Source organism: Eretmochelys imbricata, chromosome 3, assembly GCF_965152235.1.
Source record: "Eretmochelys imbricata isolate rEreImb1 chromosome 3, rEreImb1.hap1, whole genome shotgun sequence".
NCBI classification, from domain to species: Eukaryota; Metazoa; Chordata; order Testudines; family Cheloniidae; genus Eretmochelys; species Eretmochelys imbricata.
Window position 1 is genome coordinate 178,315,158 of NC_135574.1, and position 17,305 is coordinate 178,332,462.

At 40.3% G+C, this 17,305-nt stretch overlaps 2 protein-coding genes across 5 annotated transcripts in view; one reads left to right on the forward strand and one right to left on the reverse strand.

Moving 5' to 3' along the window:
* The window catches only part of ASB3 (ankyrin repeat and SOCS box containing 3), a 129,555-nt gene that overhangs the window by 18,078 nt on the left and 94,172 nt on the right, over positions 1 to 17,305 (forward strand). The window lies entirely within an intron of this gene.
* Positions 1 to 17,305, reverse strand: part of CHAC2 (ChaC glutathione specific gamma-glutamylcyclotransferase 2) — a 31,375-nt gene that overhangs the window by 7,714 nt on the left and 6,356 nt on the right. The window contains exon 2 of the mRNA XM_077813898.1: positions 2,532 to 2,567. Within this exon, the coding sequence (XP_077670024.1) occupies positions 2,532 to 2,567 (36 nt within the window). The remainder of the gene's footprint in view (positions 1 to 2,531; positions 2,568 to 17,305) is intronic.

The window sequence follows — 17,305 nt, forward strand, 5'->3', positions numbered from 1 at the left end:
CACTTCCAGATGGTTCACAATGGTGAAGCCTCTGTCAGACTTCAAGCAGTAATGGTTCATGCTAGGTATAGCTTAATGCAGGACTCTTCGTGCTTATGGAGGTGTTCTGAATGGCTGAACTTAAACACCCATGCACCTCTGCGTCCTGCAGAGATTCACGTTTTCTTGCGTGGAAGCTTATTTGTAAATTTAGAATGGGGGATGTTACTAATAAATGTAAAATTCTACCCCCCGGGAGAGGAAATGAACAGTAGAGTTACACAGCTGGGGAGGTGATGGATTTATAGGTCCCTCACTAGAGCAGTACTAGCCCAAAAAGGTCCTGCCCCTCATAGAGCTGCAGAGAATGCTCCAAATGGAGGATCTGCTTAAAAGGGGACTCTTGCAGTCAAGCAGGGGCAGAGTTAAGAGGCTGCCTGCAGGAAGGAAGCCAGTTCCTCTTTAGCCAATTTCTCTTCTGGGACAAAGGAATCCACAGGGGAAGGCTTGGACTGTCGGTAAGGCCCAAGAGGCTAGACCTTTTCCCCCTTTCTCTCCCCCCCCCGACCAAGGGGAATCCTTGGACATTGGGAAGAGAGTTGGGAAACCCCTACTGATTATATGAATAACTGACTGTTTGCTTCCCTCCCAATGGAAAGTTGCTCAGAGTGCTGTGACCTCACCCCAAACTGAGGAGAGAATAGGGGAGATAGGAAATACCCCAGACCAGCTTCCCCTGGACCATCTCCCTAGAGGGGACTGAGATACTCCTCATGTATTCCCACTTGGGCCTGAACTTGGTGGAGAGGGAGGGCCCAGGTCCTTGTCCCCTGCCTTCCTCCCCTGGTCTGACTGGGGGAACCTGAAGAAGGATGGGCTGTAACTTGGCTGCCAGTCCCTGGGATTGCCCAGCAAGGCCCCACAAGGACTTTGTGTGCTGTTGAGCCGTGGCCTACCCTCTAGGCATGTTGGCTCCTAAGTGAACCTACTACTGGGGGACAATATGCTCTGCACCTCTGCAATAAACTTTATTTTGTGTTGTCTCATAATATTGTCCTATTACATTGTTTGATTACAAGATGATGTATTGCTTCAAGAAAAGGATGGGAGAGGATATGACCGCATAAGACTTAATGTGGTGTTAGAACTTCTTAATTACAAAATAGCATTTACTCTACCCAGTTCTTTTCAACTGAGGGCCACAATGACAGCACAGTGCATCAGTTGAGAATTGCCTCTACCTCCATGTCACACTAATTAGTTCCAAACTAAGGGCCTGATCCTGTGATGTGCTGATCTAGTTTGGTTGATATTAGTGGGAGATAAGGACACTCAGTATCCTGCAGGAATGGGTTGTATAAAAGGACTCTTGCCTTAAATTTAAATCTGGAAGAGAGAAGGAAACACAGCCTACCCTTAGAACACCCAGATTCATAATTCATGCACTGTATAAGTCTGAGAATGATCCAAGCTAGACAGTTTGCATTAAGGTCATGTGTGTGAAAGGACAAACGAATAACACTCAAATGATTAATATGGTTTCATATTGCAGTTAACACAAATGGCTTGAATGCATACAAACCAATTATATGAACTATACACATTATAAAGATGACATGCTAAAAAGGCTAAATAAATCTAGTTGTGCTATATAAGAGCACAGTCCTGTTGCCATAGCTCATGGGGGTAGTCCGACTAGGAGTCCTTCAGTGGGATGACTAATGGTGAGCAAGAACTATCGGACTAGGCCATAATAAAGTAGTTGCATGTAAAAGCATGTTTCCTTGTCAAAATCTGACAAGACCAGATATCTGGGCAAAACCCCCTCTCATCTCCCCCAAAATAAAAAACACTTTTTGCTATTTTATAAATCAGAAAAAAAATGTAGATTTTATTTTACATGGACGGATTTAAGGCCCAATTTTGCCATTCTTCCATGTGTTTTACTCTGCAAATATTTCAGTGGGACTTTTCATGGAAAAAGGGCTTGCCCATCTATAGTAAGACTAGCAGAATCAGGCCTCTAACCATTCCCAAAAAGGAGCTTTTGTTTAAGCTCACAATATTCATCAGTTCATCTTTGAATTAAAGAGTTTAAGCAAGAGTTACTGTGGCTTAATCTTGACACAGGCCAGATTGTATTTTAGGGAAGCTATCTTATAGGATGTTCCATCAGAACACTGTCTCAAACTGGTAATAGCTTCCAGGTTGTATAAATTTGACAGTAGCAAAACTCTGTTTGTTTAAACAAGGCAGTTTATTTGGGTATTCAGGAAGATGCTTAAAACTCTGCCTTCTATAATCATGAAGCCAAAGCACTTCTAGTTGCTTTTAGACTAACTAGCTAAACTAGATCAGTTGAAAGCCACTATATGTACCATTTTATATAACATTTGGATTTTAAGAATGTTTTGAAAGCAAGAAAAATTAAGTTATTTATCTACACACTAAAGATAAGAAAATGCAGATTCATAGAGCCCTTAAGTTCTGAATGCAGTAGGACGTTCTATATGCTTAGAATAAATATTACGTACAAAAAAGAAGTACTATACCTCAGGATCTTCAACAAGAGTCACAACTCTTCCAGGCTAAAATGAAAATAAATATTGCTAGTTCAGTGAAAAGCTTTTTTTGTCAAATCATTAGCAAAAGTGAACAGTTTTTTTTAAAATAGACAGAGAATCAAACAAAGAGTCTCATTGAAGTCTATCCCTTTAGATGATTGGGGCTCTAGCATGGGTATGTGCGTACACACACACACACACTGAAGTGATCTGTATTAGAAAACAATATGGGAGTTAATTGGTGGTAAATAAAACTTTAGCTTTTAAGTGGAGGTGGTAGGAACACAGAAATAAAGTTAAGGTTAGTGTAGACAAACAATTTTGAACTCCTTACTTTTGAGTGTACTGTGTAGAGCAACTCCTGCTGCCATTTAGAAGACAATGGCAATCTTGACTTCACTGATGTAGAATTACGCCCTTACTGCTTTTCCAAAAAATTGTGTATGTAAGACATTTTCAGCCTCTTAGATTTTAGTCTGAATTTATATATATTGCCAGCTCAAGTCTGTGAGAAACTAATAAATAATTCCTTTCCCATACGTCAATTTTCAATAAGGGTTTATGCCAAAAAATTACTTAACTGTGGTATAAAGAATTAAATGAACTGGTTTATGAAAATTTTCTGTTGTTGATTTCTGCTTGTTTTTAATCATCTTACCATTTTCCAGCAAACAAACAAACAAAAACAAAAAACCAACCAAGCATGTCCCAATAAGAACACGTTCTGGGTACATGAGATTGCAATGAAGTACATACCCTTGCTGAAATCACTCACTACTGCCTCATAATGGATTTAATGCATGTTTGTGTTTTTGTTAATCACATCCTGTTTTCTAACATTTTCAGATTTTTCACTTGCATTTGCCCCTTCAGTTACCAAACAGTCCAGGGGAAAAGACACAAAATAAGTTAAAACTTTAAATTCAATGGTAGACTATAAAGATGAAGAGTGAGTTTCTGATATTCCCAGTAAGCGTGAATGATGGGGCCAAATTCTACATTCACTTAAATACTTGTCATTCCTGCTGATGTTCATGGGAGCTGTGACATACATCTGAAAGCAGATTTTGGCCTTAATGGTTTATAATACCAGAGGAGCTCTTATCTAGGGAGAGGATAAGGATAACCAATCCCTACTGGAGTTTTTGCATTAACATCAGTTTAAGACATTATACCTAAACTCCAGCCTTTATCTGACAGTGCCTCTCTTTGGAGGGTGCAGGTTTTTAGGCAGACACATCTTTATTGCATTGAAGTCAATGGGGAGTCACACGTCCATCTAGGAGTAGAGTTTTTGTTGTAAGTTGGCCCTAAAATAAAATTTAACTCAACAGGGATGAGCTCTGACCTGTTCTTCTGAGTGAATATTGTGAAAGGGGGGAAAACATGAATTCTTATAGAGAAAATTAGTAGAACTGAAAAGTATATAACTTTGCTCCTGTACCAGTACATTTACATATAATATAGTGCTCAGACTTTGAACATGTAAAGAGCCTAGCAAGTCCTTGATTCTCACTCAGAAAATGTTGATGTTACTTTTTATGTGTACTGTAATATCTGAAATCTGATTGCTTTGCTTTCTGTTCTGGGGAAGACTGTTTAATTTACTGTATTTTTTTAGTCTGCAGAAGAGAAGAATGAGGGGGGATTTGATAGCTGCTTTCAACTATCTGAAAGAGGGTTCCAAAGAGGATGGCTCTAGACTGTTCTCAATGGTAGCAGATGACAGAACGAGGAGTAATGGTCTCAAGTTGCAGTGGGGGAGGTTTAGATTGGATATTAGGAAAAACTTTTTCACTATGAGGGTGGTGAAACACTGGAATGCGTTACCTAGGGAGGTGGTAGAATCTCCTTCCTTAGAGGTTTTTAAGGTCAGGCTTGACAAAGCCCTGGCTGGGATGATTTAACTGGGAATTAGTCCTGCTTTGAGCAGGGGGTTGGACTAGATGACCTTCTGGGGTCCCTTCCAACCCTGATATTCTATGATTCTATGAATACTGTAGTACTAAAAACTGTTCCCATTTAACACCATCACACTCTGGAGTTAGACAAAAGCAAGAACCAAACAATAATAACAAAGTCCATCAGGCCCATTCGTTCCTTCCTCCTAGTTTGACTTTCTTTTTGGCAATGTGCCATGTGACTCTTTTTTACAATATTCATTAGTCGCATTCACTTCTGCTTCAATCCATTACTTTCACATATTTGAATCTTTTGGGTAACCTAGTCCAAACGTTGGGCTTTCCTTTTTCTCTCATCTAAGTATATCCGCCAGTAGTCCACTTCTACTATGATGATTGAGAACCTCAAAAATCTCTTCTACTTCAAGTCCTCATTCAAAGTGTTTAATACTCAAAGTTGTGTCAATGCTTCAGTTTGGTAGCAGTGAATGCTTTCTATCCAAACAAACAGAAGCTAGACTTCTCAGTATTATTGTCATTTTCTCTTCTTGTTTGTCTAGTGGATCAAGTTTTCCATTACTTCTGAAATCTCAGGAATAGAGGACTTTCATTAAGGGTGCCACTAAACAATAGTTCATCAATGAGTGGTAGCTGATTTCAGTGATATGTAATGGTAGCCCCAGTAAAATAACAAAAGGATATTTGACTAGCATATCTTTTATTTGTTGAGTTTCTTCTGTCAATATTTTTTGAATGAGTGGGCACCCCAGATATTGGAGGTGGGGAAACCTACTTCCCTGCCCCCATGTCAGTGGAGGTATTAGATATATTTTTATTTTCACTATTTTAAGATGCAGCTGATACAAATAAAAAACCCACATCAGGTTTTGTATTAAACAACAAGTTATGTTGTACAAATAGACTTACAAAAATATTTTCTATTATTTCTCCTGAGTTCTGCTGTCTGCCTTTCTCTCTCATTCTTTTCCTAAAAGTATACTTGTGTACAGGGTCTGTTACATTTAAAATTCTGTCTGTATGAGAGCTTATTTTTCTAGGTCATACTTTTCCCAAAGCTGAGTTTAGGTTTTGTGCATTTTCTCTAGGCCTATTCAATCTGAGAATGCTGAACTATGTATTTTAATCTGCAAATATTGAAAAAATGGTAGAGGACTGTTATACAAAAATTAAAAACAAATGTAATTCAAAATCTATATATTTTGTATATCTTCAAAAGCTGAGAGTTTTTTAAAATCTACTCCTCTCATATTAAACTCCCTATTCTTGAGTTCAGATTATAAATTTCTCTGTGTAGGATTATAAGAGACAGTAAAGAGCTAAATTCCCTGTATGTTTTATTCTAAATTTTTAACTTTTACTAACCCCAGGTGGGTAGATGGACTTTGGGATACATAACTGTGGCCAGATGTCTCTTAGATTCTGGACATTCTACTGTTTTCAATACAGTGTTTTCGTACTTCTTGGTGGTCAATCTGTAACAGTTTTATGCTCATGTGTCCCAGTAATGTGAAGGCCAGATTCTGCCACTCACTCGCTCTATGGAGTGCCTTAGGTCTCTTGTAGGAATCACAAGGACTTCTGAAGGTATAATGCACTATTCAGTATGAGTAAGAGTGGAAGAATCTGTCCCATTGTTTAGCAGTTTCTGATTTAGCAAAAGTGTATAAGCGAACAGATTAAGATCTTTACTTGCTAGTTGAATAAAGAAAATTGGCCTATGTGATGGGCATGCTACTGGTTCCCTTCCAAGCTTGGGAATGACAGCCATTGCATACTTTCATACAGAGGGATGTTTTTAACTACCCTTTTAATGCCACATTAAAGACACGAGGGGGCCTATCAATTTCTTTAAAATGCATATTAACAATCTGTATGAACCCAAGGTTTGCCATTTTTCATATAGGTATGACTATATAAGACTTTTTTTCTCTGAGGGATTGTTCATATGTCTGTCTAAAAATAATTCTGGAAGTTTTGCTTTATTCATATGTATTTAAAAAAAAATTGGGTTTTCTGTTATGTAAAGTGGTTTTTTTTTTTTAATAACTGGTAGATTAAATTTTGGATGGGAAACAGTTAGCTCTTCTGTATTCCTAATTGTATCTAGGTGCATCCGATGAAGTGAGCTGTAGCTCACGAAAGCTTATGCTCAAATAAATTTGTTAGTCTCTAAGGTGCCACAAGTCCTTTTCTTTTTGCAAATACAGACTAACACGGCTGCTATTCTGAAACCTATATCTAGTTTGTATTCTTTTCCCTTTTTTCCTATCCAACAGCTTATCTCATTTCCTTTTTTTGTATAACTGAGTGATCACATGTTTCAGCACCTCAGTTTCCATATATGTTGCTTTGTGGATCTATCAAGATAGACAAATAGCAAACTGGAACCTCTTCTTTAGTCCATGCAGTAGTGCTTTGAGTATGTCAGTTTATTAAGCTTTGGCAGAGAAGCATAAATGGAAACAGGTACTAAAATGCATGCCCACTCATCCTGATGCGTACTCTTCAGATAGGAAAGTGATGGCAGAGGAATGAGTTTATCTACAGGAGGTGCAGAATATTTTAATTGTTGCGTAGAGTGCCTATCTTACATAAAACTACCCATGGCTGACCACATTAAATATTTACTCCCTATATTGATGTAAACAATCATCAGTCAGAAATAAGGAAGTTACAGTAGAAGCTGTTATCTGGCCCTGTACCAACCAGAAAACTCTATAAACCAGCATTTCTAATCATCATAGAAAGTCTGGTTTATAGTCCAGTTGGCGTCGGGCCGGCAAGCTCCCTACCTGGTTCCATGTGGTTTCCCGGAAGCAGTGACATGTCCCTGCTGCTCCTAGGCAGAGGAATGGCCACAAGGGGTTCAGAGTGTGGGAGGAGGCTTGGGGCAGGGGGTTAGGGGACTCGGGGTGCCAGATCCAGGGGGTGCTCACCTCGGGCGGCTTCCTGCAAGCGGCAATGTGCCCTGGCTGCTCGAAGGCGGAGGCGCAGCAGGAGGCTCTGCGCACTACCTCTGCCTGCAGGCGCCGCCTCTGCAGCTCCCATTTATCCCGAGCCCCCTCCTGCACCCAAATTCCCTCCTTCTTTGTTAACTAGCATTTTTCACTTACTGGCACCCCAGTTCCCCCAACATGATCGATAAAACAGCTTTTACTATAAAAAGAATCAGAAACAATATATGTAAACGTCTTGTGTTGTGCCCTGAGGCTTACTAGACGAGGGCAAACTTAGAGTGAACTTCAGAGTCAGGTTCCTTCAACTGAGAAAGTTCTGGCACTGCTCCTAGGGGTAAATCTCCAGGACACAGGAATCTCCCAGCTGATCTTAATGGCTGCAACAGGATATAGTTTGGAGATGGCCTTTCATAATCAGATTCTAAGCCATTCATAGCTTTAAGGGCCTCTTCACTTCTAAAAGAAATTCCAGTGCAGATACTAAAGTCCATATGTTTGAGCCCACCTCACTCCAGGTGTGCAGCCATGTTCTGCACTAGCTGGAGTTTCCGGGTAAATTTGAAGGGTAATCCCACGCATAGCAGTCCTTGGCCTGGAAGTGACATGAGACATGGATGACAACAGTGAGGTCTGCAGTGAAGCGGCTAGTTACCAGGGTGGATAAAAATCAATGATTTTTTTTGATAAAATGCTTTGAGGAAAAAACCTATCTAAAGATAGTTTTAATTAAGATACATTATAGCTCAAATATATCATGGAATTGGGATTATAAATTCTAAAGTATGAGACAATATATTCATGTAATGTTTAAGAAAAAGTTTTGTAAATGAGTTCCAACAGTTCATGGATTAGGGACCCAATCTTATGGGGTTCCACAGGCTTCTGTATAGATTATTTAGGTTAATTTTTCTATCTACACAAGGGGACTCAGTGCTCAGTCTAGAAAATACCATCAGAGATGCTTAGTTTTGCAGTTCTCAAACTATGGATTTGTGTCTCCAGAGGTAACATGCTTGTTAACAGCAAAAATGTTTTAAAATAAATATATAGAGGGGAGAAATAACCGACCTCAACTCTATTGTCCCTCTGCAAATTTGTGTACACAGAGTCATAGAATCATAGAATCATAGAATATCAGGGTTGGAAGGGACCCCAGAAGGTCATCTAGTCCAACCCCCTGCTCGAAGCAGAACCAATTCCTAGTTAAATCATCCCAGCCAGGGCTTTGTCAAGCCTGACCTTAAAAACCTCTAAGGAAGGAGATTCTACCACCTCCCTAGGTAACGCATTCCAGTGTTTCACCACCCTCATAGTGAAAAAGTTTTTCCTAATATCCAATCTAAACCTCCCCCCACTGCAACTTGAGACCATTACTCATTCTGTCATCTGCTACCATTGAGAACAGTCTAGAGCCATCCTCTTTGGAACCCCCTTTCAGGTAGTTGAAAGCAGCTATCAAATCCCCCCTCATTCTTCTCTTCTGCAGACTAAACAATCCCAGCTCCCTCAGCCTCTCCTCATAAGTCATGTGTTCTAGACCCCTAATCATTTTTGTTGCCCTTCGCTGGACTCTCTCCAATTTATCCACATCCTTCTTGTAGTGTGGGGCCCAAAACTGGACACAGTACTCCAGATGAGGCCTCACCAATGTCGAATAGAGGGGAACGATCACGTCCCTCGATCTGCTCGCTATGCCCCTACTTATACATCCCAAAATGCCATTGGCCTTCTTGGCAACAAGGGCACACTGCTGATTCATATCCAGCTTCTCATCCACTGTCACCCCTAGGTCCTTTTCCGCAGAACTGCTGCCTAGCCATTCGGCCCCTAGTCTGTAGCGGTGCATTGGATTCTTCCGTCCTAAGTGCAGGACTCTGCACTTATCCTTATTGAACCTCATCAGATTTCTTTTGGCCCAATCCTCCAATTTGTCTAGGTCCTTCTGTATCCTATCCCTCCCCTCCAGCGTATCTACCACTCCTCCCAGTTTAGTATCATCCGCAAATTGGCTGAGAGTGCAATCTACACCATCCTCCAGATCATTTATGAAGATATTGAACAAAACCGGCCCCAGGACCGACCCCTGGGGCACTCCACTTGACACTGGCTGCCAACTAGACATGGAGCCATTGATCACTACCCGTTGAGCCCGACAATCTAGCCAGCTTTCTACCCACCTTATAGTGCATTCATCCAGCCCATACTTCCTTACCTTGCTGACAAGAATACTGTGGGAGACCGTGTCAAAAGCTTTGCTAAAGTCAAGAAACAGTACATCCACTGCTTTCCCTTCATCCACAGAACCAGTAATCTCATCATAAAAGGCGATTAGATTATTCAGGCGTGACCTTCCCTTGGTGAATCCATGCTGGCTGTTCCTGATCACTTTCCTCTCATGCAAGTGCTTCAGGATTGATTCTTTGAGGACCTGCTCCATGATTTTTCCAGGGACTGAGGTGAGGCTGACCGGCCTGTAGTTCCCAGGATCCTCCTTCTTCCCTTTTTTAAAGATTGGCACTACATTAGCCTTTTTCCAGTCATCCGGGACTTCCCCCGTTCGCCACGAGTTTTCAAAGATAATGGCCAATGGCTCTGCAATCACAGCCGCCAATTCCTTCAGCACTCTCGGATGCAACTCGTCCAGCCCCATGGACTTGTGCACGTCCAGCTTTTCTAAATAGTCCCTAACCACCTCTATCTCCACAGAGGGCTGGCCATCTCTTCCCCATTTTGTGATGCCCAGTGCAGCAGTCTGGGAGCTGACCTTGTTCGTGAAGACAGAGGCAAAAAAAGCATTGAGTACATTAGCTTTTTCCACATCCTCTGTCACTAGGTTGCCTCCCTCATTCAGTAAGGGGCCCACACTTTCCTTGGCTTTCTTCTTGTTGCCAACATACCTGAAGAAACCCTTCTTGTTACTCTTGACATCTCTTGCTAGCTGCAGCTCCAGGTGCGATTTGGCCCTCCTGATATCATTCCTACATGCCCGAGCAATATTTTTATACTCTTCCCTGGTCATATGTCCAACCTTCCACTTCTTGTAAGCTTCTTTTTTATGTTTAAGATCCGCTAGGATTTCACCATTAAGCCAAGCTGGTCGCCTGCCATATTTACTATTCTTTCGACTCATCGGGATGGTTTGTCCCTGTAACCTCAACAGGGATTCCTTGAAATACAGCCAGCTCTCCTGGACTCCTTTCCCCTTCATGTTAGTCCCCCAGGGGATCCTGGCCATCCGTTCCCTGAGGGAGTCGAAGTCTGCTTTCCTGAAGTCCAGGGTCCGTATCCTGCTGCTTACCTTTCTTCCCTGCGTCAGGATCCTGAACTCAACCAACTCATGGTCACTGCCTCCCAGATTCCCATCCACTTTTGCTTCCCCCACTAATTCTACCCGGTTTGTGAGCAGCAGAGTCAATCCCTTACCTCTCTCTAAAAGCGCAGTTTCGAAAAGTTCAAAGAATAGAGGATTGTTGGGGGCGGAATAGCTCTGGACAAGGAGAAGAAGTTTGGAGATAAATGTGAGAAGCGAGAGACATATGTTAAATTATTATATGTTTTCTGTTGAAGAAAAAAATCCAGAATACTTAATGTTGTTTTAGTTAAATAAAACAATTTAAATGTCTGTCTGGTCATGTTCTCCTAATACAGCATGGTAAGAAAATCCTCCAAATATTAATGATTAACCTGTTGAATTGGAGATACACCTCAACCCCGATATAACGTGACCTGATATAACACGAATTCGGATATAACACGGTAAAGCAGCGCTCGGGGGGTGGGGGTGGGGCGAGGGAGGGGAGGCTGTGTGCTCCGGTGGATCAAAGTAAGTTTGATATAAGGCGGTTTCACCTATAAAACAGTAAGATTTTTTGGTTCCCGAGGACAGTGTTATATCAGGGTAGAGGTGTAGTTCAACCTCTCAATGACTTCATAAATATCTGCTTCAATTACCTTTGGTAAATGAAATAACCAAACAATCATTTTCTGATATAGCTGTAAAACAAATCTGAAAAGTTTTCAAAATAAATCACTGTTTAAAAAATGTATAAAAATGAAACCTACATCTGTCTCTGAGTTGTGAAGAATATGTATTAAGGTTATAACAACCAACAAGAAAGCACTTTTATGTAGAAAACCATGATTAAATCGAGTCTTCCTGACTAGTGATTTAAATCAAATGTATTTAAATCAAATGCATCCTGCCAGTTATCACCTCTCCAGTCATAGGAGGGAAAGTCAGAAAAGAAAAGATGGGGAGGGGGAGTTAGTGGGTTAGAGATTGGATTTATGGCTTATTACAACAGTGTTTATATTCAGTGTCTCTTCACCTTGAATGGTCCCTTGAAATAGGTGTTAACTACTTATTGCTAAAGTAATTTGTCCCATCTTGTATTGAGCAGGGACACTCTTGAGTACATTTCCCAGACCTGAAGAAGAGCTCTGTGTAAGCTTCTCTCTCTTTCCAACAGAAGTTGGTCCAATAAGAGAGATTACCTCACCCACCTTGTCTTTCAAATATCCTGGGACCAACGTAGCCACAACAAAACTGCTTATAAGGAAGTGTGTGATAATTTAGGAGTTTCTCCAAATCCACCTTTTCTAAACTCTCCTCAATGTTAAAAGCATGATAGCAATTTGTGAGAGCATTAACAACTTAAAAACTGTTTCTTTAAAAAGGACATCATCATGTGTAGTTAATTAAAAGAAAAAAAAATAAATTCCAGATACCAGACCTTTGCCTGACTCACCTTGACAATTAAGGCTCAGCCATCATTTGTTTCTCTCTCTCTTATCACTGAAAGAACCATACAGTAGGGGGAATGGACAAAACTAAGTGATCATACAGAATAAACAAAAGCGGACAAGATGTCAAATGCATACAATAAAACTACCAAATTGAGGGAAAATATACTCTGATCTTTCAGTTGTAGTGACAGGTGCGGCTTGTAATAGTAAACCATTTGCAAAGTGTGATGATGTTGATGTCCCTTTAAATATTCACTGTTAAATATACATGTTTTATAGAAGAGTCAGTGCATGTAAAACAACCATTTTTGAAAAATAAATAAGGACTTTGGACCTCAATCTTGTCAAAAGAATTGTGTGGAGTCCCATTGACAAATGAGGTTCTGCCCAGGTAGGGACCCAATCACATATGGCAAATTGATGGGTCTCACGCTTTCTTTTCTTGGGGAGGGTTCAGGGCACTGTTTCTCGCCCCTGAACTGGGTTATTAACTGCCCCACTAGTGTCCTAGAGGAGGGGAGTGGAGAGGGAGGGACCCAGGCCCGCCCTCTACTCCGGGTCCCAGCCCAGGGGCCCTAGGGATAGCGGTAAACCGCTTGAACTAGCGGTTCCTTCCCCTGGACTACTTCCCTCTTCTGTCCTTCAGCTTGTGGGGCTTCCTGCCCTTCCTCTGCATAAACCAGGTGTCCCTTTACCTAGGGTCTTGGTCTTCTTAGCCCACTGCAGCTCTTCTCCAAACTCTCCTCTGCTTCCCTCCAAACTGCTCTCTGCTCCAACCCCAATCCCCTCTGCTTCAACTCCTCCAAACTTGTCTCTTCTAACACTCTCCTGCTGCCCTCTGGCCATGCTGTATCACACACATGATTCTCTTGCAGGATTGGGGTGTCTCTCTTTCTATATGAAGTGTAATGGTCTCAGAATCACTCTTTATGCTTTGCTCTTTAACTGGTTGGTCCTTTAAAAAAAAATCAAATTTGCTAAAAGTAATGATAAACAGTATCCTTCTTTGTTTATAATTTGTCAAATTTATGTCCAAAATGTTTTTATGAACTTATGCCCTGATCCTACAATGAACTCCATACAGGCCCTGGTTGTAAACTCAAAATAGAGCAGACTTGACGTATTATTTATTAGCAGCCGATCTCTGAGTGTGAAAAATCCAGACTCCGATACAGCACTTTTAGCACAGGATGTTAAGAGTACTTGGCAATCTGATGAACAGCTTTTTTCCACTTTATTTGTGTTGATCTCCCCCACAGTGCTACTCAGCAAGTGGGATTCCCTATAGTTTTAAAGTAATTGCGAACATTTACCAGTAAATATTATTTGGCTGGCAAAATGGGATAGGGGAGCCAAAAGAAGAGTGAAGATGGGCTGAAACACGCCAGGAGGATTACAGGGAAGATGAATAGTAAAAGATGATATAGAGTGGGGGAGCAGATTCCAAAGGGAGGAGTCCGAACAAAAGAATAGTTATGGAGAGGGATTAGACAGAATGGGAGCAAATTATCACTTCTGATAATATTTTTTAGATTAAAAAACAAGATGTTGGATTCTCTTCCTCCACATGTCAACTGTTAAGTCAGATCCTGGTCTTTTTGTATTCTGTAGAGCAGAGTAAGTTGGAGCATTTAACCTAGGTCTGAATTTTGCCACAATCTTCAATTACATGCATGCAAACTCCCGAAAGATGGATACTCTGACATTCCTTGATGGGAATCCTGCCCCCAAACTACCTTCTACTTTTCACCTGTATGTTTAGTTAGCTGCCCAACAACTGGTTGACCAGTCCCAATCAGGCACAACACAAAAGGTGCCGTAGTGCCACAATAGTGCTGCATAATATGCATCTCTATAATTTTCGAATGTTTATGGACCAAAAGTCAAATGGAGTATTTGATCAGTGGAAAAGATGACATTTGTCTGTAGACCTTTGATGGTGTTTAATCCCACACACTTTAGTTGGCATACTGAATTCTTGTATCACATATGCATTGCAAATATGAGAACACTGTGCAGTCCATGAAGACAGGCTGCCAGATAATCACACCCTCTAGAACATGAGAATTTTACAGATAAGAAAACTGAGGCACAAAGAAAACAGCAAGTGTGGCAGAACTAGAAGTAGAACCCTTGACTCCCAAGCTTGCACTTTCAACCCCTAGATAATATTTATTGTTAAAGATGCTTAGTGTAATTTCTGGGGTCTTCAACAAAGGCATGGAGAAAGAAGTTATTTCATGTTCCACCATAGTATAGGAAGTATATCCAAAGCATGGTATTTGAACTATTAGTAGCATTGAATTTTGTCTCTTCTCATGAAAGACAGGCCTTGAAGCAGCTGAGGCACAGAAGTCTGAGAACGTGTCTCGGAAAGCAGCTGTGTTTCTGTCTATCCTAGTCTTCAACATGCACAATAATTAAGTGTCCGATGTGTTACCAGGTTATAAAGCCATTCCAAGGATTCCAGCGATAAGCCACAGTGACCATACTTAATATTTATAACCCTATGACCTTAAAATATATATACTTTTATGTGAATATGGCTTATAAAAATAACTTTTAGAGTGTGTCTACAGGGGGAAATAGTTTACAAATTGTTGATGCATTGCAAAAGTATAATGCACACTGTGTTTGAGGATTCAGTAATTCCCCAGAAAAAACAGATGTTAACTCCTCTGCAAGGCCCTAAATTCTTTTACCCTCCTCCCACTCCTTTCACCCCTACAGCTTCCTTCATCTCCTTTTTTCCAGCTTGACTGTATACTTCCAGCTACACTGCCTCTTATACTTCAAATGTCTTCCTAACTAGTTTGCTCCTCCAAACCCACTTCTTCCAACAATCACTCTTTTCTTCATCAGTAATCCCCACACGTGAACTATTTTTCAGTGACAGGGAACATGTTTTAATTGCTTTGAAGAGTGCCATGTAAATTGCTGCAAGATACTATTTTTCATAACTTTGTGTTTTCTGAATTTTACACAAATAACTGACATTTCTGTTTTCACAAAAAAAATTATACATTCATCTCTCTTTCTGGGGAAGGATATGAGTTAGCAAACCACTGTCTTGTTTTCTGGTGCAGAAGTACTCAATCAAATGTCAGTGAACATCACATTAATGCCTGCTAATGTACTGGCCACTCTCATTTGAGACTCTCAGACTAATCAAATCAGCATCTAAAAATGTAATGGAGCTAGTATACTTAATGCAATATGTTTTGCAAGAAGGTAATAATAATAATTTATATTTTAAAATTTGCCTTCATGTGCAGTGTTAACAAGGAATATCTTTCTAATGTAGCATCCTACATACTATATATTATGGCAGTAATAGCAAGCATTGCATTTTTAACTAGTGTTTAACTACATTATTACAATAAGGTAAGTTGAGCAGTTAAAGTATGAATACAAGGTCATCATTATGTTAAGCCGAGTTTTGTACAAAAAAGCTTGCAGTCATTGTTGTACATAAAAATGCTCATTATGTGTTCTTTGTTGTACTGACTATGGAATGTTGTAGCAGCAAGTATTTTCAGTAGGTTTTTCAACTTGTAGGCTAGTATTTCACTGCTATAATTTGAAATGAAATAATAGTGTTGAAGGATGGGTTTCACTTGCAATTTACACACCATGAATAAATTTGTTTCTGGTGTAATTCCTTGGATTTTAATTCAGTGGTGGGCAACCTGCGGCCCATCAGTATACTCCACTAGTGGGCTGCGAGACAGTGTTTACATTGACCGTCTGCAGGCACGGCTGCCCGCAGCTCCCACTGGCCACAGATAAACTGGACCCAGTATAAGGGACACCTGACTCTGCATTTGCTTAGTGCATGTTAAAAATAAAGTTTATAACATCTTGTATTAGCAGCAGAGTGGCATTCAGAATAATAATAATAAAGTCACACAGAGGGCGCTGTGATACATTCGTGTAGTTGGTTGCTGGTTGCAAGTGATAAAACTTCAAAACTTATAAAACCTAGATAATGTATATTGTGTATTAGCTCAGTTTTATAATAAACCACAGACTACAGTGTCATCAATCTGACAAGCTAACAATCAAAGAAATTCAGAGTTAAAACAAAATCCAGATTGACTTTACATTCTTAACTAATTTTTTTCTTTAAAGCACCAGCTCATTTAGGGTTAGATTATGCTTCTAGATCCAGCCTTGAGCCGGGGTCAGTGTGTAATCTTCTTTGCCCCAGGAGTAGTCGTAGGAGGCATGGTGTCTCAGAGACTCTCCTCTAAGGAACAGTTCCCTGATGCTCCCTTTTTGTGCAGGAAAACACAACTGAGAGAGGAATCTGTCACAGCCCTTTTATAGGATTCTTCATGCATACCCACTAGAACCCACTTTGCATACTCCTCTGCACAACCATGGTAGATCAGGGCACAATCTAGTCCAAAGTAAATTACAGCTATGACTTCTTTAAAGTTGCCCTGCAAAACAAAGAAATTGGGCATGTGCTGATTTTGCTGCTTTATGGTGTATAAAGGAGGTCCAAAAGGGTTTTTCTCTGTGTGGTTTTACATTAAAAATTTAGATCTTGTCTGTCCTGGAAAATGCTTGTCTCTCTATATGAGGGAATTTTTACAGACAATTCCACCTGTGTTAGCATCAGTTCAGCTGCATGAGCATTAACAAAACTGTGAGTGCTAAACACAAAAGTTTCAGCAATTTCATTATGTTGGTAAAATTAAAGAAGTACAAACCCAGTAGCATGGACACAGTTATACTGATATCACAGTCTTTATACTGGTATGACTTATTCCAGTACAGGAAGGCGAATAAAGCCATATCAGTAAAAGGCACATTTATACCACTAAAAGTGCATCCACATTAGGGGAGGTGTACCAGTATAACTATTCCAGTAAAGAATTACACCCATAACCTATAGTTATATGGATACAAAACCTCTATGTAGACCAGGCCTAAGAGGTCTTCCAGCAAACGCAGGGAAGATTGTACTTGATGTTTCCTGTCAATCCGTTTGTAGGTCTTTATTGGCATTCCAGAAGTTCATCCTGGGTTGATAAGGGTCCTAGTAATCTGAAAAAGCTCTTCAGAAATAAAATATGGATCATTATTTTGATCCAATGATAGGATGGTCTTGGTGTTAAAAAAAAAAAAA